This window comes from Triturus cristatus, chromosome 1_1 (assembly GCF_964204655.1).
Source record: "Triturus cristatus chromosome 1_1, aTriCri1.1, whole genome shotgun sequence".
Classification (NCBI taxonomy): Eukaryota; Metazoa; Chordata; class Amphibia; order Caudata; family Salamandridae; genus Triturus; species Triturus cristatus.
The window spans coordinates 51523452-51548499 of NC_140579.1; the positions used below are offsets into that span (position 1 = coordinate 51523452).

At 48.4% G+C, this 25048-nt stretch overlaps 1 protein-coding gene across 1 annotated transcript in view; it reads left to right on the forward strand.

Annotated features, from left to right (window-relative positions):
- Positions 1–25048, forward strand: part of LOC146869342 (E3 ubiquitin-protein ligase TRIM39-like) — an 86425-nt gene that overhangs the window by 48467 nt on the left and 12910 nt on the right. Inside the window, exons 3-5 of the mRNA XM_085651088.1 lie at positions 13703–13933; positions 18597–18619; positions 20378–20496. Coding sequence (XP_085507214.1) covers positions 13703–13933; positions 18597–18619; positions 20378–20496 — 373 coding nt within the window. The remainder of the gene's footprint in view (positions 1–13702; positions 13934–18596; positions 18620–20377; positions 20497–25048) is intronic.

Genomic DNA, 25048 nt, shown 5'->3' on the forward strand with positions numbered 1-25048 from the left:
GACCCTGTGCCTCATGGGAACAGTCCAGCCCGAACTGTCAAGCCATGTCTTCCCTGGACCGGAATCAAGCATCCTAGGACCGGTTTCTGGCTATCAGCCGTCATCAGCGAGGATAGCTTGACTCCAGTGGCGTAGTGAGCAGGGGACCCACGTCTGGGCATACCCATCCCACTTAGGGCGAAAAGCGTTACAACAAACAAATGATGGACGGAATGCTGACAATGCAGACATTCTCCCCCTGTCAAGAGATCTGGGTTAAATCCATCGTTCTTTTGCCCACTACGCCACCCCAGTTCAGACATGGCCATATGCAAATCAGTCTTGACCCTGTGCCTCATGGGAACAGTCCAGCCCGAACTGTCAAGCCATGTCTTCCCTGGACCGGAATCAAGCATCCTAGGACCGGTTTCTGGCTATCAGCCGTCATCAGCGAGGATAGCTTGACTCCAGTGGCGTAGTGAGCGGGGGACCCACGTCTGGGCATACCCATCCCACTTAGGGCGAAAAGCGTTACAACAAACAAATGATGGACGGAATGCTGACAATGCAGACATTCTCCCCCTGTCAAGAGATCTGGGTTAAATCCATCGTTCTTTTGCCCACTACGCCACCCCAGTTCAGACATGGCCATATGCAAATCAGTCTTGACCCTGTGCCTCATGGGAACAGTCCAGCCCGAACTGTCAAGCCATGTCTTCCCTGGACCGGAATCAAGCATCCTAGGACCGGTTTCTGGCTATCAGCCGTCATCAGCGAGGATAGCTTGACTCCAGTGGCGTAGTGAGCAGGGGACCCACGTCTGGGCATACCCATCCCACTTAGGGCGAAAAGCGTTACAACAAACAAATGATGGACGGAATGCTGACAATGCAGACATTCTCCCCCTGTCAAGAGATCTGGGTTAAATCCATCGTTCTTTTGCCCACTACGCCACCCCAGTTCAGACATGGCCATATGCAAATCAGTCTTGACCCTGTGCCTCATGGGAACAGTCCAGCCCGAACTGTCAAGCCATGTCTTCCCTGGACCGGAATCAAGCATCCTAGGACCGGTTTCTGGCTATCAGCCGTCATCAGCGAGGATAGCTTGACTCCAGTGGCGTAGTGAGCAGGGGACCCACGTCTGGGCATACCCATCCCACTTAGGGCGAAAAGCGTTACAACAAACAAATGATGGACGGAATGCTGACAATGCAGACATTCTCCCCCTGTCAAGAGATCTGGGTTAAATCCATCGTTCTTTTGCCCACTACGCCACCCCAGTTCAGACATGGCCATATGCAAATCAGTCTTGACCCTGTGCCTCATGGGAACAGTCCAGCCCGAACTGTCAAGCCATGTCTTCCCTGGACCGGAATCAAGCATCCTAGGACCGGTTTCTGGCTATCAGCCGTCATCAGCGAGGATAGCTTGACTCCAGTGGCGTAGTGAGCAGGGGACCCACGTCTGGGCATACCCATCCCACTTAGGGCGAAAAGCGTTACAACAAACAAATGATGGACGGAATGCTGACAATGCAGACATTCTCCCCCTGTCAAGAGATCTGGGTTAAATCCATCGTTCTTTTGCCCACTACGCCACCCCAGTTCAGACATGGCCATATGCAAATCAGTCTTGACCCTGTGCCTCATGGGAACAGTCCAGCCCGAACTGTCAAGCCATGTCTTCCCTGGACGTGTCATTTCCACAAAGCATCTTGGAACATATAGTTCAAAGCGGGTCTTGATCTCCCCTGAGTGGGTGTGCTGCATGGCGCCATAATTTTTTCCTTTGAGTAAGGTCCGAATTCAGCGGGTGAGTTACTCATAAATTGCGGCTTGCTGTTGCTGTTTGAGGGTCAGAGACAGTTCCGACCACAGCCTCTCTCTTCCGGCTGTTTGTCGAGATGGTGCTCCCCATCGCGGTTCGGCAGCCGCGCAGTACATCACTAAACAAATTGCCAGAAAGCTGTTTTCAGGGGCACTCAACAGTTCGCCTGTTTTACTCACGCAACGAGTCAAGTGCTGTTTGTGATTCTCTGGCCCCGAAGAAGAAGCGTCAAGCTTTGAAACGCGTCGGCCCGCACTGTTTCTGGGATTGGGAGCAGATGGAGTGATAACACGCCGGATGGCAGGCAAGCTGTGAGTGCCTCTGAAATCCGCTTTGGGCGTTTGTTTGTTCATATATATATATATATATATATATATATATATATATATATATATATATATATATATATATATATATATATATATATATATTACCTACTGGCGGTAGGTGGGGCGTTGCGCTCCGCTCCTACCCTGAAAGTCTCGGGGGGGATTCGTCAAGCGGGGGCTGAGATAAAAGGGGGGTCCCAAAACGCGTTTTTCCCATGCATTTTTCCATAGGACCTTTAGACACAGCTACAGGCCGAACGGCTGAACAGAGTTAAATGAAATTTGGCAGAGAGGTAGTCCTCAGGTCAAGGAAGTGCCTTTTGTAGGTTTGGTGTAAATCTGTTCAGTAGATTCTGAGAAAATAGCCTTTAAATCAATATATATATCTGAGCCAGCTTACGGTGCGCTTACCGTACGCGTACGGTGACGTGCGCGAGCGCGATTCTGATTGGCTGTTAGATCTTAGTAAACATTCGAATCGGTCGAAACCAGGAAGCGGCGGCCGCCATTTTCTCTCTCGGACTCTGACGGGGGGTTGAAAAACAAAGGGCAAAAACATGTAAAGGGGCTGTTTAGACAGCTCCCAAGCACCTAGCCATGTCGAGGGAGTCCCCAACGATCCCCCAAGTGAAAAAAGGCAATTTTAATTTTTTCGAAAATTTCGCCGATTACGCTTACCGTACGCGTACGGTAATAAATATTAAAAAAAATAAAAAAAATATCCACACTCTCCCCACCCCGTGTGCAAATGGTGCCAGAAGGGCACCATTTGTGCATGGCATATAACAACAAAGCCAAACATATATTTTACCTGTCACAACGATGCTCATCATATGTCCTCCATGTGCGCACGGTGCGCGAAGCGCATCGTGCGTTCATGGCCCATCTAGCGTAACGTGGGCACGCGGTGCGTTAAGTGGGCGCGCACGCCACGAATGGCGTAAAGTAACTTAACATTTAAAAAACCGTACAAATTCACTGAAAAAAACATAGGTTTCACACACGTTATAGTTAGGAATTAGCATTTAAAAAACCTTGCAAATTCACTGAAAAAACCATAGGTTTCACACATGTTATAGTTAGCTGGACATTTTACTGATAAAAAACCAATGAAATTCCCCCGTTATAGTTACTGTAGGCAACTATAACTCACGCGACCGTAATCCTCTGCTGATGACATATGTGTCTTGATGAAAAAAAAATATTTGTAATATATGTATAGCTAAAATTTAATGGAAGAAGACATGGGCAAATAAGTGTCTAAATACAGTATTAGCATCAGCAGAGGATTACGGTTGCGTGAGTTATAGTTGCCTACAGTAACTATAACGGGGGAATTTCATTGGTTTTTTATCAGTAAAATATCCAGCTAACTATAACATGTGTGAAACCTATGGTTTTTTCAGTGATTATATATATATATATATATATATAATCTTATAAATATTTTTCCCTACCTATTATCACTTTAGTGAAGTGGTAATAGGTAGGGAAAAATACCACACCCAATACTTGCCTATATTGAAAAGCATAACGCAGAACACATGGAACTCAATGTAAAAACAAGATGGCTGCCGTTAACTTTTGTAAAGGCAGTCATTAGCAAATCAGCTAATGAAATGTCATCGCTATATACCTGAGGATTACAGCGGTACTACCGCGGCCACAGATATACAGCAGTGCTATCATGAGTGATGTCATTGACCATGCCATGAGTGATGTAATGTGCGAGGTCCTAAGCAGGGCATTGTGGAAGCATAAGTTTTTTATTTATTTGTTTTATTTATTTTTTTAGTTCAAAAACCTTTATTTCAACATTCAACAACCATACATCCTCTCGCCTACAACCTCATGGGCCGGCTGTAGTAGACAGTATATCGAGATTTCAACCCCCTTGTACACAGCCAATCTGCCGACAACCCGGGGGTCCGGCGGCACGGTTATATATATACCCGCCTGAGTGTCAGTGATGTGTATTACATAGCAGTCCCTGGCCACGGGATGAGGGTGTGTCCATTAGGCCCATTCGGACCCTACGCCATCAGCTATCACACGAGTCCCGATCACTTTGGGCCAGCGAACACAGCACCCTGCGACATATGTCCCCACTTGTCTCTTCCCAACCACGGCCAAGCCGCAATGAGCACCTGCTAGTCGGATGCCACACTAGTCAGCACTGCACTCTCTGGTACCCGACGTTCCCCTTCAGCGGAGCTAGTCTGCGCCGACAGATACGCTCTAAACGGATCCCATATGTCTTTAGCCCTGCTCTTCAATGGTTGCGTTTCGGCATAGATCGCATTCTGGTCCTGGCAGTACAGAACATCCTCCAGCCACTCCTTGAATTTTGGAGCTCGACCCCTACCCCACCGACATGCAACACGCCGTTTCGCAAGCAACAGTGCAATGCTAACAAATTTACGGTGCTCCTTAGGTACCGACGCTGTATGGCCCAGCAGCATCACGAGCGGGTCCAGTTCAACCACAGCCCCCACCATAGCCGTTAGCGCAGTATGGACTTGCAACCAGTAGGCAGCCACCCCTGGACACATCCAAGCCAGATGTAGAAAATCAGCCCCCTCCGAGCGGCACCTTTCACATCGGTCAGTATCCGACAACCGAAATCGAAGCTTCCTAACAGTAGTGTAGTACCAACGCTGCAAAAACTTATAATGGATCATACGCAATCGGCAGCTGGAGGAGATTTGGGAAGTGAGCTCGCAACAATACGCCCACTGTGCCTCCGTGATGTCCCTACCCAACTCAACCATCCAACCTCGAAGCGTTTTACAGCCCGCATTCCCACCACACTCTCGAATACTGCGGTATACCTGAGAGACCAAATGCCTACCATCCGTAGAAGCAAGCAGAACCTGCAGCGGATTCACCACCTCAGGTTCCTCTGGATAATGCGGTATCACCAGTCTCATCCCTTGCCGCAACCGGAGATAGTAAAAGACCTCCAGCGGATTAGGCTGATAACCCTAAAAAAATTGCTCTTTCGTCTTGAACTGACCATTCACGAAAAGATCTCCCCATTGTCGGATCTTTATCTTAACACATAACCCGCGGAACCCTCCTTCCTGTAACAGAGAGAGGCTCGGATGATAAACCAGCGGCAACGACGGAGCATATAGCAGACTATAGGTCATCCTGTGCAGTATGTGCTGCCAGGCATCAATCGTGCACGTCACGGTGGTGAGCGGCGTTTCAATCGCAGTGACGGGACCATGTATGAGACCCTGCAATGGCAGAGGCCGAGCTATCCAGTCCTCCACTGCCAACTGCGGCATGCAGGGCGTAGGGTAAACCAATGGTAAGCAAAGTCTGCCTGTGCGCTCAGGTAATACGCTTGGAAGTCGGGAACGTCAAATCCCCCCTTACTGTACGGCTGGGTAATAGTCGACCAAGCCAGTCTGGGCTGTTTACCAGCCCAAAACAGTCGCAATAACTCAGAGCGCAATGTCCGGAAAAAAAACGCACCTGGGTAGTATGGTATGTTCTGGAAAAAATATAAGAAGCGGGGAAACACCACCATTTTAATCAAGGAGGCCCTACCAGCCATAGTCAACGGCAATGATATCCAGCGCGTAACATCATCCGTCAACTTACTTATGGCTGTGCCATAATTCAGACGTAAAGTCTCTTCCCGGCTTTTCGAAATTCGAACTCCTAAGTATCGGAGATCCGACTCACACCACTCAAGCGGGAAGTCCAGTGCATATCTCCCCACCGCGGTCGTCATAGGGAAAAATTAAGATTTCTTCCAGTTGATGTGAATTCCAGACATTCTCCCGAACACCACAAATTCGCGGAGCAGCGGATTCAGGTTATTCTGCGGGTCCACCACATAAAGCGTTAAATCATCAGCATATAAGGACACATCTATCTGCCTTTGAAAACATTTGAAGGCACTTTGCTTGTGCAGTTGTCGGATACAACATGCCAGAGGTTCAATTGCTATGGCGAACAGCAGCGGGGACAGCGGGCACCCTTGTCTGGTTCCCCTATTCAATGGAATCGGATCAGACAGCTCCCCATTGATCAACACCCTGGCTGTAGGGTCAGTATAGAGTAGTTTTATCCAAGCGACAAAGATTTTGGGAAAACCCATCCTGTACAGAATAGCAAACAAGTAATTCCACTCAACTGAGTCGAACGCCTTGGTGGCGTCCAGGAATATAGCCGCGACAGGCAGTTCCGGCGCTATTGTTTGAATCAAGGAAAAAAGCGTTCGCAAGTTACTTGCGGTGGATCTACCCGGGACGAACCCTGCCTGATCAGGAAGGGCAATTTTAGGCATTAACAATGAGAGTCGCGTGGCTAACACCTTCGCCAAAATCTTGGCATCACAATTTATCAAGGATAGTGGTCTATAGGAGTCGCAATCCACCGCTCCTTATCTGGTTTCAGCAGGGAGGTTATCACCACCTCTCTCATCGTTCCCGGCAACACTCCTGTCTCCAGGGCGTCCTCATAGACTTCGTGAAGCACAGGGGCCATTATATCAATATAGCTTTTGTAAAATTCCACAGGTAAACCATCTAGACCAGGCGCCTTGCCATTACTCAGAGACATAATCGCTTCCCGTATCTCAGCCAGTTCAAATGGGGCTCCCAGGAATTGCCTGTGTTCATCACTCAACCAACATAGTGCTACGTCGTCTAGGAAGTCCCCAAACTGGACATCAACCCCTCGTAATGCTCAGTGAATTGCCTTAAAATCCCCTTAGTGTCTTGATGTATAACTCCGCTCGATGCACGTATCTCTAATATGTGCGAAGCGCCCCATGAACGCCTAGTGATTCCCGCCAACGCCCGACCAGGTCTCTCCCCCTCACAATATCTACGGGCCTGCCAATGTTTCCCCCTGAAGTTGGCCTCTCTGTCCGCCTCTCGCTCGTATTGCGACAGCTTTTCCCTAAACTCCTTGTGGAGAGGGCCCATCGACTCTCGGGCCATGCCAGTCTCCAGCTCCTTAAGTTAGGACTCCAGTTTGGCGAGCGTGCTACGTATGGCCCTTAATACCCCAAAGCTTTTGGAGGTGTAATAACCCCTCACCGTCACCTTAAACGCCTCCCAGATGGTCTCAACACTTTCTACCGACCCTTTGTTGCGCGGGAAGAAATCCGCTATCTCCTCCCCCAATTCTGTCTGGAATAGGGGATCCAATAGTGCCGTGGGTTGCAAACGCCATGGTGCCGCTGCCCTACCGTACCCCGGGATAGCTATCTGAGCCAGCACCGGACAATGGTCCGAATAGGACCGCGGCAAGTGCGTCACTCTGCCTAAATCCACTGCTAATCCACGGGACAGTAAGCAATAGTCAAGCCGAGCCCAAGTGTTTGCATGCGCTGTGTAATGTGTCCCCTCACGGACCCCAGCATGCACGAACCTCCAACTATCTAAAAGGTCGCCTTCCTGCATTATGCCCGCCACCACATCCCTCGCACTTTTGTTATATTGGGGGCTACCATCCGATCTGTCTAGTCCAGGCGTCAATGTAATATTAAAATCTCCACCCCATATGATATGCATGGATCCCGTATTCAGTATCTCACCCCACAACTTGGTGTAAAACGCAGGCGAATCCACATTTGGCCCATAACAGTTGACAATCGTGATCGTATCAGTACCCAGTCTACCCCATAACAATACAAATCTACCCTCATCATCCGTACGTTCACCCAACCGCACAAACGGCACCGTTTTTTTAATCAAAATCGCCGTACCTCTGGCATACCCAGAATATGAGGAGAAACTACGCACAGCTGCCCATCTACTCGCAAATGTATAAGTATCCCGGGGACTGAGATGCGTTTCCTGCAGCAGAGCGACCTGCGCCTGATGCTGTTCCAAATAGGCCACCACCCTCCTACACTTCCTCGCGTCATTCAACCCACGGACGTTCCAGGACAGGAGACAGGACCGTTAGTCTGGAATTACGATCTCGTTCAGTCATCTTCAGTCAACCACACATAATCCAGATCGCCACTCTGCCTCAACCACATCTCCCGCCCAAGGGAACAGCCAAACCGCACATAACCCCTGCAACATCCAGCCGATGCAACTACAGGAACCCCCGCGGCGGAAGTGCTGTGCATTCCTAGCCTTTTCCCATACCGCAGCCAACCACCGCCGTACCACACCGTCACACTCATCTCAGTTTTCAAACAACATTCACATAAACAAACACCAAAACCCTTGAACCCCCCCCCTCCCACTGAAGCAATCCCCAACCTGCCAGCAGCGTACCCTCCCAATCCCTCCCACCCACACCCCGAAAACTAGGGCGAAGACACCCCACAACTCCAAAACCGTATGCTAGGGTAATTCCCATCGGGAAACTTATCTAGGTGCAACACTAATACCCCCCCATGACAGCCCGCCCGAACCACACAACGTGCAGCCCAGCCCAGCAACCAGGAGGGGCGTCCGGCGCTATAATCAGAGGCATCTGGGGCAGACCATCAGCGGCTAATAATATCAATAACCCTGTTATATCAATAAGGTCCTGCATCGCAGACGGAGATGGACCCGATACCATAGAGACCCCGGTACCACCCGTCTATCATAATACCCCCACTTCTCCCACATCAAACAGACCAATACAGAGACCCTTACACTGTCCGTCAACAATAAATCCCAATCTGAGCTCTTGGGCAACACTCTACGCTCAGCAGTAAGTCTGTAGGCAGATACAGTACTGTCCACTCACGGTTCACCATCGTCCAGCATTTCTTGATTAGGGGCCATTTCGTCCTCCGCTCCAGCCCCCAACCTCCGAGTCCGTTTATGCTGCTTGAGAAAATCCTCCACCTGCTGTGGATTTGTGAAGAATTTCTGTCTCCCTTGGTACGTGACCCGCAGGCGCGCCGGGTAGAGCAATGCGTAGTCTATTTGCAGGGTCCACAATTTCGTCTTGACTGCAAGGAATTTCCGACGTTCCTCTTGGACCAGTGGAGTGAAGTCCGGATACAGCGTGAAGGAATTGCCCTCATACGACAACGACCTCAAACTTCTTGCCGCTCTTAAGGCCGCATCACGATCGCGGTAATTTAGCATCCGGGCTATAATCGGCCTAGGCGTCGCTCCCGGCTTCGGTCTGGGGCCCAGGGCCCGATGCGCCCGCTCCACTATAAAGTGTGGAGAGAAAACATCTGAGCCAATCGCCGCCACCAGCATCTTCTCGACGTACTCCTCCATGTTGCCCACATTGGTCGTTTCTGGAATATCTACGATGCGTACGTTGTTCCGTCTGCTCCTCGCTTCTAAATCCTCATTTTTAGCTGCAATGACACGCAGGAGATTGTCCATTCTGGATAACTGCGACGAGTGTTGTCACCTTATCCTCGGAGTCCGATATGCGCTGTTCCGCCTCTTTCAAGCGCTCCTCATGCGCATCCAGCTTGTGCACCACCGCATCCATGCGCGACGAGATCCTGTCCACCTTGTCTGCAATTGTCGCAAACCCTTGGCGCACCTCGCGCAGTACATCCTGTAAATTCGTCGCCGTTTCCACAGCTCCCTCCGACGCCTCAGCCGTCTCATCCGGGTGGCGCGCCGTCTCTCCCGGCGCTGTCGTCTTTTTACTATCCGCAAACGTGAGTTTGGGCTGCCTAGTGTCCGTCTTGCCCATCACTGTCCTCGGGCGAAGGTCTCCGGTACCACCAGCACCACCACAGCGAAACCCCCACTTCCGCTCCTTCTGCCAATCTGCGAACCCAAGTAATAAATTCGTATAGTCTGTATAGTCCACGTCCCTCTATGCAGGCAATCGTTTCCGCCACCAGTTTAAAAGTGGATCGCACGCACAACTGCACCAGCTCTATATCAATACCTCAGGCCACGTGTTTGTTATCTGCTCTCAACCGCTCAAGCGGGGCGCCCCAACCATTATATTCAGTCCTGGGGGGACCGTACGCTGTAACCGGTGGCACCAGTCGTGGCTCCTTCTGCCCCTCAGCCGAACATCACCTGCACAGCAGATACTGCCCCGTCTGTGTGAGGGACTCGTAGCGCTGCTCCTCTCACAGTATCAGGGGGGGATCGACACCCCTTGCCTCTGTCCCTGGTTCCAAAAGATCCCGGGCCGCAGGAGGTGCTTAGGCCCGCAGCCACTCCAGGGGACGGGGGGGTGGGGGGGGGTGGGGGAAGGGTTAACCTCCGCTCGCTCTCACCCGGCAAATCGGCGTTCCACTCCGCGCCTCTCGCCCAGCCAGGTCACTGCGATCCCGGGGGGGGGCCTCTCAGACCGTCTCCGTTGTCTGCGGCCTTCCACTGCGTTCTCCGGCACGGTCTCGCCTACCAGGCCCTGCGTCTTCCGTCGTCGCGTCCGCCGCAACTGTCGGCTCCTCTTTCACTGGTACCACAGCAGCGAGAGCCCTCTACGGCCGTCTGTCCACTCCTGACGACGTCCTGGACCTCCGCTGACGATGACGGCACCCAGGTGTGCCCGTTAAGGATTAATGCCGCCGGACAGCGGGAGCCCTACAGGAAGGCGTCCATTCGCCGGTGCGCCACCTAGCGTTCCCCCGGCATAAGTTATAGTTAACTCAGCTTCACAGTTGTACCAGTGAAATATGAGCCGAACTATAACGTCCCTATAACCTTTGTTTTTTTCAGTGAATTTCTAAGATTTTTCTAATTCTATTTCCTAGTGGAGAAAGGGGGGTGGGGCCTCCCATGAGCTCTCAGAAGTCCTGCTGTGTGGGACTTACTGGGGGTAACAGGAGGGTTGTTGGCCCCCAAGGACCCCCCGTATCCAAGGGAACATCAACCCTCAACCAGTAGTGCACCAGGAGGTGCGTTTGAAGAGTGGTTGAGAAAGGAGGCAGGCCTCGGTTGAGCTCTCAGCAATCGTGCTGCTTGGGACTTACTGGAGGTAACAGGAGGGGCTCTTGGCCCTCAAGGACCATTAGCAGGCAAGGGGACTTAAACTCCCAACCAGTTGTGCTCCAGGAGGCCCCTTTGCAGAGTGATTGAGAAAGGGGGCGGTGCCTACAACTTCCCACAGGCTGGCCTTTTGTTTTTTTCTCATTGAGGGGCGGGGCCCCCACCCCGGGCTGATTTCGACCTTGGAGACCCAATCCACAGGTCTTTGCCAATACACTACAACCCAGTGACCTCTGTTGGGGACTACGGGGGAGCCTCTAGGCCCCCGCGGTCCATGCTGTTGGTTCCCACAAAGCAAAAGCAATCCGCAACCTCCTGAGGGTGGGCAACTCAGGAGGTAGCAGGAGCCGTCCCTGGAGGTCCGCGACCGACCCCTCCCTCCCCCTACATTAATATATTACAGTCCGCCCCCCCTGATTTTTGATAAATTGGCCCAGGGAGGTGGCAGAACCCGTGGCTGCGGTGGGAGAGGATGGGGAGGGGGAACGCCACAGCAGCCCAACCTGCATTCATTTTCTGTTTAGCCCTGGGAGGGGATGCGGGGGAGGCCATATGGGCCCCTGCATTATTTTGGTATGATTTGCCCTGGGGAGGTGGCGGAGTGCGCGCTGGCCTAGCAGGCCCACTCACATACATATTGTTACATCCCCCGGGGAGGTGGTGGTCCCCAGGCTGCAGGGGGCACATGCCACTCCCGCATTAGTTTATAAACATTTGCCCCAGGGAGGTAACGGTCCTCCAGGGTGCGGGTGTGCTGCATGAGTGCCCCCCACATACATAAAAAGCAATGCCCCGGCCAGGTCCCCAAGGACCCCCCTCCTATTTTACTAGCATGGGTCCTGGTCCACCTGGGAATTAATTAAAAACAAGCATGCAATTTAAAAAATGCTTCTTTGGTCTGTCAGGGACCATCTTTATGGGATCTGCCCCCTTTTCTTTTTTCCAGGTTGAAGTGTTGGCAACCAATCAGAGCTCTGCATTTCCCTGTAGGAGCTTGTTTTTCGTGGTCGTCACAACTGCAGATATCGCTAGCTCTGTTTTCTTAAATTTCTTAACAATTACTGAACTAATTTAAACCACAATCTGAGTAACCTAATCTACCTTTATGCCAAATTTAGTGTAATTCTATTCAGCAGTTCCGGCTGCAGGCATGTCTAAAGGTCCTATGGGAATTAATATGGTAAAACACACTTTTTTTTACATGCCTTGTTCTCGGTCCCCAATTGACGGATCACCCCGCAACTTTTTGGGGGAAAACTTTGTGAAGATTCGCCAATTGGCACCAAAGTTATAGGCAAGTCAAAAAATGCTTTTCCTATGGAAACATGGTCATGTCTATAACTACCTACTGGCAACCGCCAGTAGGTGATGTATATATCTCTATCCGGTGCAGGTAAGCCAGGGGAGGCTGTGCTGGGTACCACTGTGCAATGCCATTCCTGTTGAATACCATTGGCTGGGCCATTGCAGAAAGGTGGGCCCACTCCCTGAGAACCCAGCATAGTACATAGAGGGAAGCGAAGTGTGATAACCATAGCCCAACCTCCACCTATTGGAATAGCTTCATTTTTGTTTCTTCAGTCTGACAATGTCCTGGGTTCTTGTGAGTCGGTGTCTGTCTAGGATGGTTAATTTCGGAGGGTACTCTGGGGTGGAGGTGTTGGGGGGGGGGGGGAGGGGGCGGGGGCTGCCGAGAGCTGAAATGTACACATTTCTTCAGGTGTTTAATTGGGTCTGCTGGAAGAATGCCTTTCGATGGGGACCTTGGGGAGGGGGAGAGGAGCAGGGTAATGTAGAGTAAAACGTAAAATAGGGCATTGCTGCTATACATATAACACAAATGGAAGACTAAGCATATACAGACACAGGGGGAGAAGAGAGAATCTTTTCTGGGCTCCAAAGAATCCACAGTTTGCAAACGTGAATACCATAGAACTACATCATCAGACTGTAGATTGAGAAGTGTAAAAAAGAAGAAAAAAACAAGGCAGCAGACCTTTTCCATCTATGCACCCATGATGTGGACCCACAGCCCCCCATCAGGACCTCCGTATAGTGCTTCAATTTAAGAAAAGAGTTAAAGACTCTTTAAAGAAAAGTACATCTTTTTTTTTTTAATTCTTTTTATTGGCATTTGATAATATACATGTACATTCATCATGTTTCACATATATGACTGTAATATATAAGTAGCAAAGTAGACCTTCGTCGATATAGAGAGTACGTTTACATCTTGGCCAGCGTGGATGCGGTCTGTGGTGTAGCAGATCTTTGCCGGTTTAAAGAAAAGTACATCTTAATGAATTAACCATCTACAACCCATCAACCTCTCCTATTACTTAACGTTATGCAGAACTGTCCCCCATGTAAAGGGCTCTGCCCCTTTTGTCTAGGTTTGCGGCACAGAAATGCCATATACACGTTTCCTCGTTATCCGAGTATTGTCTCGAAATGCAGTGGGGCAGGAGCCACAGGAGTTATTTCCTTTAACAAATGAATATTTTTCTGTCTAGAGATGTGATATGTGACGTCACTAGTGAAGTAACCAATTACATCATTTGTGATGGCACATGTCACATCATGAGCTATGAGCTATGTGTTAATGTCATGAGTGAATTACTACTGACTTCTTTATGTTAAAAAGATCTGTTGGTACCTGTTTTTTTTTCAGGGTGAATATCAAAGCCAAGCTGAGAAAATCACAAGAACCTTTGAAGAGCTGCAGAAGTTTCTAGAGGAAGAAAAGAAAAACATACTTGGCAAGCTGGAGAAGGAACAGACCGAACATCTACAGAAGATTACTCTGAAAATTACTGACCTGGAGAAACAAAATGCCTCCTTCAAGAATCTGATCGAAGAGCTTGAGCGAGTGTGTCACAAGCAGGATGTGGAGTTACTGACGGTGAGGGAGTGTGAGGGTTTACAAATGTACACATCTGGAAGAGCTGCCTTCTCTACTCATGAGATACGGAGCTCCTGGAGGTAACTGGATTAGAAATCTACAGCAGCATGACTTACCCATGCCCCAGTGCCCTGGAGGGAAGTGTGGGAGCAAGCTATGGAGTTAAGGAAGGCAAAAGGCCTCCGAAATCTACAGATCTAGAATAGCTGCATTCCCTCTCAAAGGGAAGTGTGAGCCTTTCCATTCCACACCCAACAGTATGTCTCTTGATGAAGGAAAGAGAGGATGTTGATGTCGAGGACAGATTATATTTGACCTGCAGAGATTCTAGAGTCTGAACTCAATAGTCTGTATCGGAACTATTGCAGTCTGCTTGCCTCTAGTAAGTGTGTTCAACCTTGATTTGACATTGGCTTCTTTTAGGACTGCTCATCTTGGAAGCATCCTAGACCAGATCATATCATATGTCTGTTAGGCATACCTTAGTATGTGTATTATGTTAACATGCCAGTTATAATCGCCTTAGTTTTTCTGTGACCATCTTTAGTCATGTCTTTTATCCCTTCTTTCCTACCGCTATCTTTCTTCCCCCACAGGTTTATCCTCCCCATAATCTCCTGCCCTCCCATTAACTCCTTCGCTCTCCAGCCTCACAGCGCTTAGTGCACGCACACTGGACACTCGCAAGTGTTTTCCTCCTATTGCTTGCCAACACTGGGAAGAAACCAATACAAAGAAACGCGCAGGCCGCCAGAGCTGCTGCTGCATTATTCCCATGCGGTGCGTTTGCCAGCTACTTACCTATATACTTCCCTGACATTTGACCACAGTCTTTGAATGGACAGCAAATGTGAGGGGGCAGTTTGGCAATTCCCTCCCTGGCCTTGCTCAAGGGCTTGGGAGTGGGGATGACACCGATGACATCTCTCCTTGCCTAGGGGAGGAGAGAGGTCACTCTACATTTGCATCAAGCAGCTTCCGCGTTTCCTGGTGTTGTATACCCCCCAGGCACTAAATCTTAGACTCTTGTTAACTGATCCGAGGTTAAATAGTGGAAGGTGTCCCTCACTCCAAGCCCCCACACAATCAATCAATCGATCTGTCAATCAGCATCTGTATAGCGCAGCACTGAAACCCCTAGGAGTATCTGGGCGCTGTGGATGCGACGTCTGTGTCAAAGAGGCAGGTCAAAAACAAGCAGAAAGAGGGAAAATAACGCGCAGAGTGTGTAGAGAGAGGAAAAAATAGAGGGCAGAAGTGGGTAGGAAAATGAGCAGAAAGCGAGCTGAAAAGAAGGCAGAAAACGAGCAGAGGAGGCACAAACCTAAGGCAGCAGAGGGTAGCGGACTGAGGGCAAGCTGGACAGGATAACTGTCGCATGGGGAGCTAGCACGAGGACCTGCTTTACTCCTGGGAAGGCATGTAAACCTCCTATGGCCTTGCCCAAGATTGATAGGTGGAAGAGACCTTACCTGCAGGAAGCATTGTTTTTACACCCACCTCGCAATGCCCAAGATTGAGTGGAGTATTTGAAAAATAATAATGGCATTTGACAGTTTATCTATCCCTCCCTATCACCTTGTTCCAAAAGGGCGTGGGAAGAAGTGCCAGCTAATAGCCACCTATGCAGACCATTCGCAACTGAGAGCAGGCTGTAGGGGTAACAGGCGACTCACGCCTTGTGGCCTGCTGCTCTCTGGGCTCATGTAAGCGCAGAACAGAATCCCCCATCAGCTGCCTCTGCACCAAGTGACAGGCTCCTCTGTAACTCGATGAATTGTGCTGGCCAGCTGCCTAGCTGCCAAAGTTTCAGATTGCTATGTGTGACTTTTTCATAATTCTTCTCAGCCTCCTAGTAGTTTCGCTGGGCGGGTCGGCAGACAAACAATTAAATTGATTCCTGCCGTAGCCAGCCTTTGCCCACTGGATGCTCCCAATCATAAACCATCTTCAAATCCTTACCTGAAACTCACTAAACTTGTCCAGGCCACACAGAAATGAAAGAAGCTGCCATTCAGCAAGAAGCTCTTGACCATCAATCTGTGCAGAAGTACTTGATTGCTGCTGAGAAGTGCCGGTACTCGCTTATTAAAAGCATTGTAGCAGTGCCGAGAAGTGCTGGGGCTATCTCTGCCAAATACTCCGTACCAGCTATGCTTGCCTATTTAAAGCAGTGCCCTCAGTGGAATCCAGACTTGTGGGAGAGTTACAGGGTGGGGGGGGTCCTTCTATTGGTAGTGGGCTTGTAGGCACGGTTTTTCACTGCCATGGGACATGCCTGTTATTCTTCCAGCCTCCTGGAATTATGGCTGCCTCCCAGTACCGGTAATTCCAGGGGCTGTTGTAGGCAGGGGTGGACGGATGACAGATATTATTTCGAGCCAATCGTAATGGGGACAGAATGTTGTGTGGCCTATTTAGGCTGCTATAGTTCCTTCTACAAGCAGCAAAGAAATGCTGTCTCCGTAAACTGTTAGTCTCCACCCCAACCACAGGGAAAAATGCTGCAGATAGGAGACAGCTGACCGACCCCTTCATTTCTTTGGACGTTCATTGACTTAGGATTCAGACCACTAGCACCCCTGTATCTACTCCTGTCCATTCCTTACTATCCCTCCAAAGCTTGCTCCCCACTTGCCACTCTAGATCAGGCCTAATGTCGCAACGTCCTTTCAAAACGTTTCATGTATCCGGAAACCAGTGAGCTGAGAACTCATAATACAGTAGTCTCCACCCGTTCCCTCAACCCTTTCGGTTTACATGCATACACCATCGCTAGTGGTCACGTTTCCCAGGTCCACGTATGAGGTGTTCCTCTAGTCCTAGTCTTAGCTCTGCGACGTGGACTTGTTGGCCCAATTTTATAGAGGATAAAACAGAGCTACAGATCTCATGATGAAAACACCTGGTCTTGGTGAGCTTCAAGCAAACCTTGGGAGCTCTGAAACTGGCACTTCCGTTGTCTCTTATCAGAGAAGCCTTCAGTTGAGAGGCCAATAATTTTAAGGGAAGAAAGTCTCAGCGCCCCCTTCAACCAGTCTAACCCCATTTTCCAAAATTGGGGTTTTATTTTAGAAGTCATTTTCTCAGTTGTGTTAGGCTAGTTAGATCAGTTAAAATTAACCAAAAATACAATTCCCAGGATGCACTAGGTTGATATAGAAAAGGACAGGGTTCGACCATGGAGCCATCTGGTAGCTTTACATACCCCAGGCTCTGTGCTGCTCAGTCAAACGCAACATTTGAGCCACATGTCTCTATATTTCCCTTTGTTTTGTTCCCGTGTGCAGGATACAGGACAAATGCTCGCTACACACCTGCGAGTCACTTCCTTCCCTTGGGACCTAGCACCTCTCTTGTTTAACATCTCTTCTAGGTGCAGGCTCCTTGGAGCCCCAGACTGTGCTCTTCTCTGAGTTCTGCTCTCCATTTTCCGGGGCTGGCCACTCACCCTTTTATTCCGTGCCCGTGGGGCTGGCTAATGTGGGAGCCCGGTCTGAACTGCCTCATACAAGCTTCAGTGTGAGAGGGATTAGCCAGGGGTCAAGAACAATCCCTGAGCAAGAGGGGGGAGAGAGTGGAGGGGAGAAAGTGAGGGAGGCCAGGGAAGGGGGAGGGGAAAAAAGGGGATAAAGGGTAAGAGATAAGATGGATACCGAGAATGGTTCAGAAGTCAGCAAAGGAATGATAGTAGTGGGGGGGTGACGAACGTGGATGGAGGAGAGGATATGTAGTGAAAGAAGAAAGTAAACCATTAAGCAAGGGGAGAATGAGGGTGATAGAGGCAGAGATAAAGTAATTCTGTTCTCTTATACTGCCCCTATTCAAAGATAATGGTGAACCTTTTGCCTCTTCTGTCACGTCCCACAGCGCCAGACTGTATCATACAATCTAACTGGGCTCCGGCTAGGCTGTCTTGTCTCGGTAGTAGCCATTGGGCACTACCTCGATGTGACGTCAGGCCTGAGAGCCGCGCTGTAAGAATCAAGGCTTGATACATTGTAGCAGTGAGCCTCAAGCCTGAGGGAGCAGCGCGCACATGCTACGGGCTGCCAGCTTCCACACACGCCAATAAACAGTTTTAGGCAGCGCTTGATTGACGGCTGAGACACTATGCACACGCGTGACATTGCATTTCAGTGCAGTGATGTGGAGCACCATACTGAAATGCTTTAGTCGAACGCCTGATGTGTTGCAGATCTTAAGCTGCTCCGTTGTATCTTTACCCATGCCTAGCGTTGGTGTGCAACAAGGTGAGCAAATATTAATATATCAGTATTTTTGAGGAAGACTGGGAGGAGGGAAACACACAGATCTCGGAGCATGGCAGGTGTATTGACATTCCCATATCATAGATACTTTTGATCTCCAGACTGATCATTTCTGGGCAGTGTAGTACTTTGCTGTTTTAAAGGGAAATCCTTTTGTAAAGTGCTCTTCATAAGTGCATTGCGTGGCACCACTTCACATATACCAAAGGAGGAGGAAGAGAGTTACCGCTTGAGTTTTAATAAGAATCATTGGACTCACAGGCACAAGATAAACTTCACTTCCTGTCTTCTAGTCATACTTTAGAATGTTATCAATCTGACAAACTACACCTAGACTCTGTATATGGATTGACACTGACTTGTGCTCTCTGTTTTTGTCTCCCTCACTCTAGGATGTGCGGTACGTCTTGTACAGGTATGGTTATTTTCTCAGGTAAGGTCTTGTAAAACACACACCTTTCTCAGCTGTTTAGGTTCCCCAGGTCAGTTGTAGCCCACTTTACTCTAAGATGTCCTTTTTATGTGATCTTGTACTTTAGATTGGATAATAATGTCACCGACCCAGGGTCAGATGATCCCCTCCTCCTATTTTTTACCTCATCCGCCTTATGTAGAAAAATTAAGGTTGCGAGAAGTTCCGGGAGTTTGGAGTTGGGAGGGGGCTGGGGGTGCTCCGGAGGAGGAAGAGTGACTGGAGTGGTATCACCAAAACAATAAGGACAGAAAGTTGAATCTCCGCGAACAGTTCTTAACCAGTGCAATTCTTAAAGTGCTTCCATCCAAACCACTCTTCTTCAATGGCTTGTCTTTGACTACCTTACAAAGGTGGTTTTCTGAGACTCATTACTATGTAACTATATTTTTGTATTTTAGGAGAAATTTCCCTTTAACTATCTACATGTCACTCTAGCAAATTTAGTTTTCTGCTTCTCTGTAAAATGCCATCATTTAAAAATAGTAAATCTTTGACGTAACTGTGCGTTATCAGTCTTATCTCTTATTTTCTGCCTCCTTGGACCCTAAATAATGTAACTATGCATTTAGTGTACATTTTCTTAACAGGGACAGTGTAGTTACTCTCCGAAGAGCATAGATTTAGAGAAACCTAGTTGGCCAGTCAGCGGACAGGGAGCAAGCACATGGTTTGATCCTCAAAAGATCATGTGTAACATTTCAGAAATGCGCCCCATAGTGTACAATAGGTTCAGATTTCACACTTTAGTAATTCACAAATTCCAAAGAATCCAATGATTCCTGCAAGATAACTATAACAATTTTACGCTTCTCCAAGTACTTACAAATGTAACATTTCTGCAGGCCAGTTTGCAGAGGTATAACATTTTGTCTACGTAAAAAGAAATTAAATATTCATTAGCCTATTTAACTTGGTTATTCCTATTTAATTACACTTTTCTCATACAAAGAATCTCCTTCCCAATGGCCCACTCTTTTAAAACTGTTAGTCCAATCCTCTTTCGCCCTCTCAGAGGTATGTAAATGCCCTCCACGTTATGAGTTTAGACTACTTTTGTATGCTGTCCCACCTAGAAACATACACAAGCCGCCCCTTATTCCTGATAACTGGCTTATCCAGCATATGTTACACCTTTGTAAGTGTGCATTTCCAAATGTAAACAGTCACTAGGTTTGAATATGTGATTTAGAACTCAGATGTTACTTTCATAAATTGATACTTTTGCACACCTAGGTTCTGCCTAGGTGAAGACAAGCTTTTGAGGAGGCCTAGCTCAGCGTACTGTGGCGTCTGCTGTATTCAGGGAAACTAGCCCGAGGATGCACAATGGAGGCTATTGGTTCACATGATCCTATCTTGCAAGTCTTGATGAATTGCTTCTCCTCTGCATTTGGCATGGTAGACGGAAGTTCCCCAAGACAGCCTTTGAGGGCCTTCTGCTGATTTTACTTCCTTCTTGGACTCTGAGAAGTGTATGGTCCTAACACAACAGAGGTCAACCGAACTATCTGAAAATGCATGGAGTAGATGCAGGAGGTTTTCTCTCTTGCTACTCAGTACTCCACCAGGCCATTCACGCTCTATGATTCTTGCTCTTTTCTGACAGTCTGAAGCCGGTAAAGGCACCTACATGTTCATTAATATGCAAAAACATATCCACACGTACAGCTTTAATCCATATTTTTGTGTTATCCACAGGTGTGATAGTGTGAAGGTTCTATTGCCGAAGAATGATTCAGTTGAATCAAATATGCAGAGTCTGCAGAGCTTCAGCCGCCATCATGCCTATATACAGGAAAAGATCAAAGAATTTATAGGTAAATACCAAGTGATCTATGAAACACTCCGCTGCGCGCAGTGAAGGTTGGCCAGTGGGCCTTGATGCTCCAGCTCTTCATTATTGCATCTCCATTTATTTTTCCACATACAGGCCATAGTGCCTTGTCCTACAGTGCTGAGCGCAATAGACTTTTCTCTTCGGTCCGCAGCCCCAAAATAGAGAATGGGTGAATGGCTTGCTCACCAAATCAAAGTAGTTTATTTTTTAAGAGTTGTTCTTGGGCGCTCAAACTACTGAGTAGACGTACAACGAACCAAGCAAAGCAGTTACTTGAGGAAAGTTCTACTTACATGCCAAGTGTGGTGTAATTATGTTCAGCTTTTTTCTGAATTTAAGAACAAAAATTCACATTGAATTAAAAATAGGAAAAGTCGTTTTTCTGACCCCCCCCTTAACTGAAATTTGACTGTTCTGCATAGAAGTTGCTATGCCAACCCCGAGTCTGATGTACTTGTTTTTGGAAAGGTTTATGCACATTCGTCCACTATGTCAAAGTTATTAAGAAAACTTTAAAGCCTTTTCTGGGAAGGTCTGACATAACTAAAGCTATCCACTGGCTATCCCCCTTTTGTTGTATGTAATATAGATTACTTTATGGGCTTTTACTGAACAAACTGCAATGGTATATGAACTCGGATTTCATTGTGAACTGACCAATATGGACAATATTTGAAGCTTCCTCTGTGTAATGGGAGTTTCATCATCATGACAGCTCCGCAAACTATTGTCTGGGCACTAGAGCTAAGAGTACGTGTAAGATCAAAGTATGCACTAAGGTTATCTAAATAATGCCGCAAACAAACGCAAATTATGCCGTATGTTCTCTGGCAATCTTGTTTCGATCTATTTGACCAAGAAATAAAATGTTGTTAAAATCTGCAACGTATGTGTCAAATGCAGTAAACCCATTACTATGCGGCAAACTCGCCAACAACAAAATCTTGTAAATCCACTGGCCCTTTAGTATAGTCCAGTTTTGTCAATAATATATTTGTGAAAGGTAAACAAAGCCTAAACATTCTAATTCAAATACGTGGTCATTGTTATCTGTACTTGTAAGAGAACAGCTTGTTCAAGCTGATTACACTGAAATAAACTTTATGAATAGTCATACATAAATATAAATAATACATAACTGGTAATCTTGGGATGAGAATGTTCCCTGCATGGTGTACAGTTGTCATTCCCTGCCCTGAGAGCCCAACTGCAAATATCTGATACACTGTTTTTTTAATTTTTGGGCCCCAGCCTTACACTAATCTAGTATGTTGACGAAGGCCTTAGCTTGCTCTTTGATATGATTGAGGCCCTGGAACAGGACAGAGTGACAAAGCGTGCCTTCATTTGTTGGACAGTGGACAACCCGTTTGTGGTTGTGGTGATGCTAGCATACAGTGTTGTGTGAATCCGTAGTTGTGGCAAAACCTTTTTAATCTGTCACAAGAGTGAAGGCCTACTAGGCAATTCATGTAAATTTCACTGGTACATGCTAACCTAGAAAAGCTCTACTGATTAGTCTTCCAGGGCACAGCTGGTACAGGGTTGGGGTGTAGGGTGGAACTGCAGTCTCTGTTGTATGAATATATGCATGTGGTATTCGTACAGCACAAACCTACCTTAAAGACAGCAGAATGCTGTCCAAGGTCAAAGATGAGCTTAAAATAAAGGAGTGATAAGGGAGGTAGCCTGTTTGTGGACAGTTAAAGCATTAAGATGTAATGTTCTTTAAGGAGGTACGTCTTCAACTCTTTACTAAATTGGAGCTGCGTTGGGGTGATCCTGATGGATGTGGGAATGATGTTCCAGATCCAGGTTGCATTGATGGAAAAGGCCTGTTAACTTGCTTTTTCTATGTTTTACATTTAGTCTGAGGTTTGATGGTGTCCTGGATGTGGGTGTGCTGAGTAGCTTCAGAGTGGATGAGCTATGGACTACCTAGGACGCACGCATTCGGACCACAACCCACAGCTGTTGCAACTCACATGGGACATTGGCCCTCCCCCTACGTGGCATCTACAACCAGTAGTATTAGAAGACCATGCATTTTGCGCATCCCTGGGGACATCCATATTAGAACACTTTTTGATAAATGAACACACAGCAGAAGACCCTCTCATAGAATGGGGCACCTTTAAGGCCACTGCTTAGGAGCCACCTTGAACATCTGGAAACAATTAAATGACAGACTCAGCTGAATAGAAATACAACTGCTGGGGCAAGAAACAAAGCAGTCAGCGGGTAGCCAAAATACGTGGAAGCTAGATACATTACGAGCCGAACACGTAGAAAGGCTGGAATGGATTATTTGCCACCCCGCATTTTTTCCCCTTTCTGCCTCAATTTTTACCACCATCTTTTGTTGGACATAGGACTCTGGGCACTTTACCGCTGCTGAACAGTGCTGAGGTGCAGGTGCTCTCTCCTAATAATATGGCTGCCAAAGGCCCCTGCTACTGCGGAATGGCCAAGTCATATCTGCGCGCTAGTAGTTTGGGACAGTGTGGGAGGGCGGGTCGGATATACAGACGCGGAGGCTGAATATATTTTCCAAGTGAGAATGGTTTATTGTCAGACAGGCCACTCTTTGCTGTGGGGGTTGGAAAGATATCGGTTCTTGTTCCTGAAGAAGTACTGGGGCCACGCTGGTCGTCGTCTTCTTCCTCAATGTTGGACCTCAAGTGTATCTGCTTCGCTTCTTCGGCCGTGGTTGGTTCCTCCCGAAGGCTCATGAAAAGAAGAAAACAGGGGGGCCGTCAGTGTCAGATTCACTTAGTGTAAGGGATACTTTAACCGTCACCTCACCCGTGGTTCTGTGTGGGTTGGTCCTATTACTGGGAACACCGTGCCTCCACTTTGTGAAATAAGATGAAAAGACCAATAGTAAGGGGATTGTATATCCTCTTTGTCACCCTAGACTCGGGTAATTCGACTCACGCTAAAAAAAAAAAGAAGAAAGAAGAAAATGGACCAAAGGGTCGTGCGGGGAGTGGTACGTCTGGTGAGGAGGTATCGTGTCCGGTTGCTTGATATACAAGACCCGCCAGACCCGCTCGGTGTTCAGGGAAAGGTACGAAGGAATACGCAGGACAACAAAACCTGTGCAGGGGAGTAAGCTTCCAGTGCCCCGGGATCCCGTCTGTGCCGGTTCCGCCTTACCCACCCTCAATGTCCTCCCTCCGCCCTCTACCCTACCAGCCTTTCCCCTGGAGTGTCGTTACTCACCCGGCCCCGCCGCAACTCTCCTGAGCTGCGGCCGCTCCACAGCCTCCTCCGGGGGACACCACCAGTCCTCACTCCAGAACTCCTCCGGCTCCTCCGTCTCGGTCTCGTCCTGGTCCGGTTCGCGGTTGTTCGTCTCTTCTTCTCCCTGCTCCGCTTGCGTCGTCCTTCCTCTTTCTCCTGCTCCGCCTCGAGAGACTACGTCCTGGGTCAGGTCTCCTTTGAGTGGTGGAGCCGGTCTGCTTCCGGGGTCAGCTCCTCCCTCGTGCCGCGTCAGGTCCGCCTGCAGGAAGAGAGGAAAGGGGGGTGTGGTAGACGGACGATTCGGCACTATGTTTCGAGACCTACGCTGTCCCTCTGGCGTTCGTATTCCCCGTATACCAGGTGAGACAGGGGTTGGACATCGTGGCCCCGGCCCCACCTCCTCACATCCCCTTTCCCTTGCTGTCTTACTACTAGGTCCTGAGTCTTGGGGATATCGTGACAAAAAGTCCGCGTTCCCTTGTTCCGTTCCCTTACGATGTTTCGTTTGGAACCTATAGGGCTGTAAGGCAAGGAACCATCTCATGACCCTTTCGTTGTTGCCTTTATTTCGGGATAACCACTCTAAGGGGGCGTGATCTGTATAGAGGGTGAAGTCTCTCCCTTCGAGATAATACCGTAAAGTCTCGATTGCCCATTTAATCGCCAGTGCTTCTTTTTCTATCACGGCGTATCTGCTCTCTCGTGGGAATAGTTTTCGGCTAATGTAGGTTATGGGTCTTTCCTCTCCCTCTTTTGTGACCTGGGATAACACAGCTCCTAAACCCTGGTCTGACGCATCAGTTTGTAGGACAAATGGTAGAGAATAATCCGGACTGACTAGGACTGTGTCAGAAGTAAGGGAGGTTTTTAATGTTTCGAATGCGTGTATGATGTCAGGGTCGGGGTTTTTCAGGATGTTTTCTGTGTTTCGGTCTTTTTGCAGCAGATCAGTAAGGGGGGCCGCTATGTGGGAAAAGTTGGGGATAAAGCGGCGATAATAACCGAGTAACCCTAGAAATGCCCGGAGGGCCCTTTTGTTTTGGGGCAACGGTATTTGTGAGATGGCCGCCAATTTGGCACCTTGGGGCCTGATGACGCCCTCCCCCAATAGATACCCCAGATATTTCACCGTCTGAGCTGCCAAATGACTTTTCGCAGGATTCATTTTAAGGCAATATGTTTCCAACGCATGTATCACTCTTTGTAGGTGAGACATGTGTTGGATCCAGGAATCACTGTAGATGACTATATCATCGATGTATGCTCCGGCATACTTCTCATGGGGC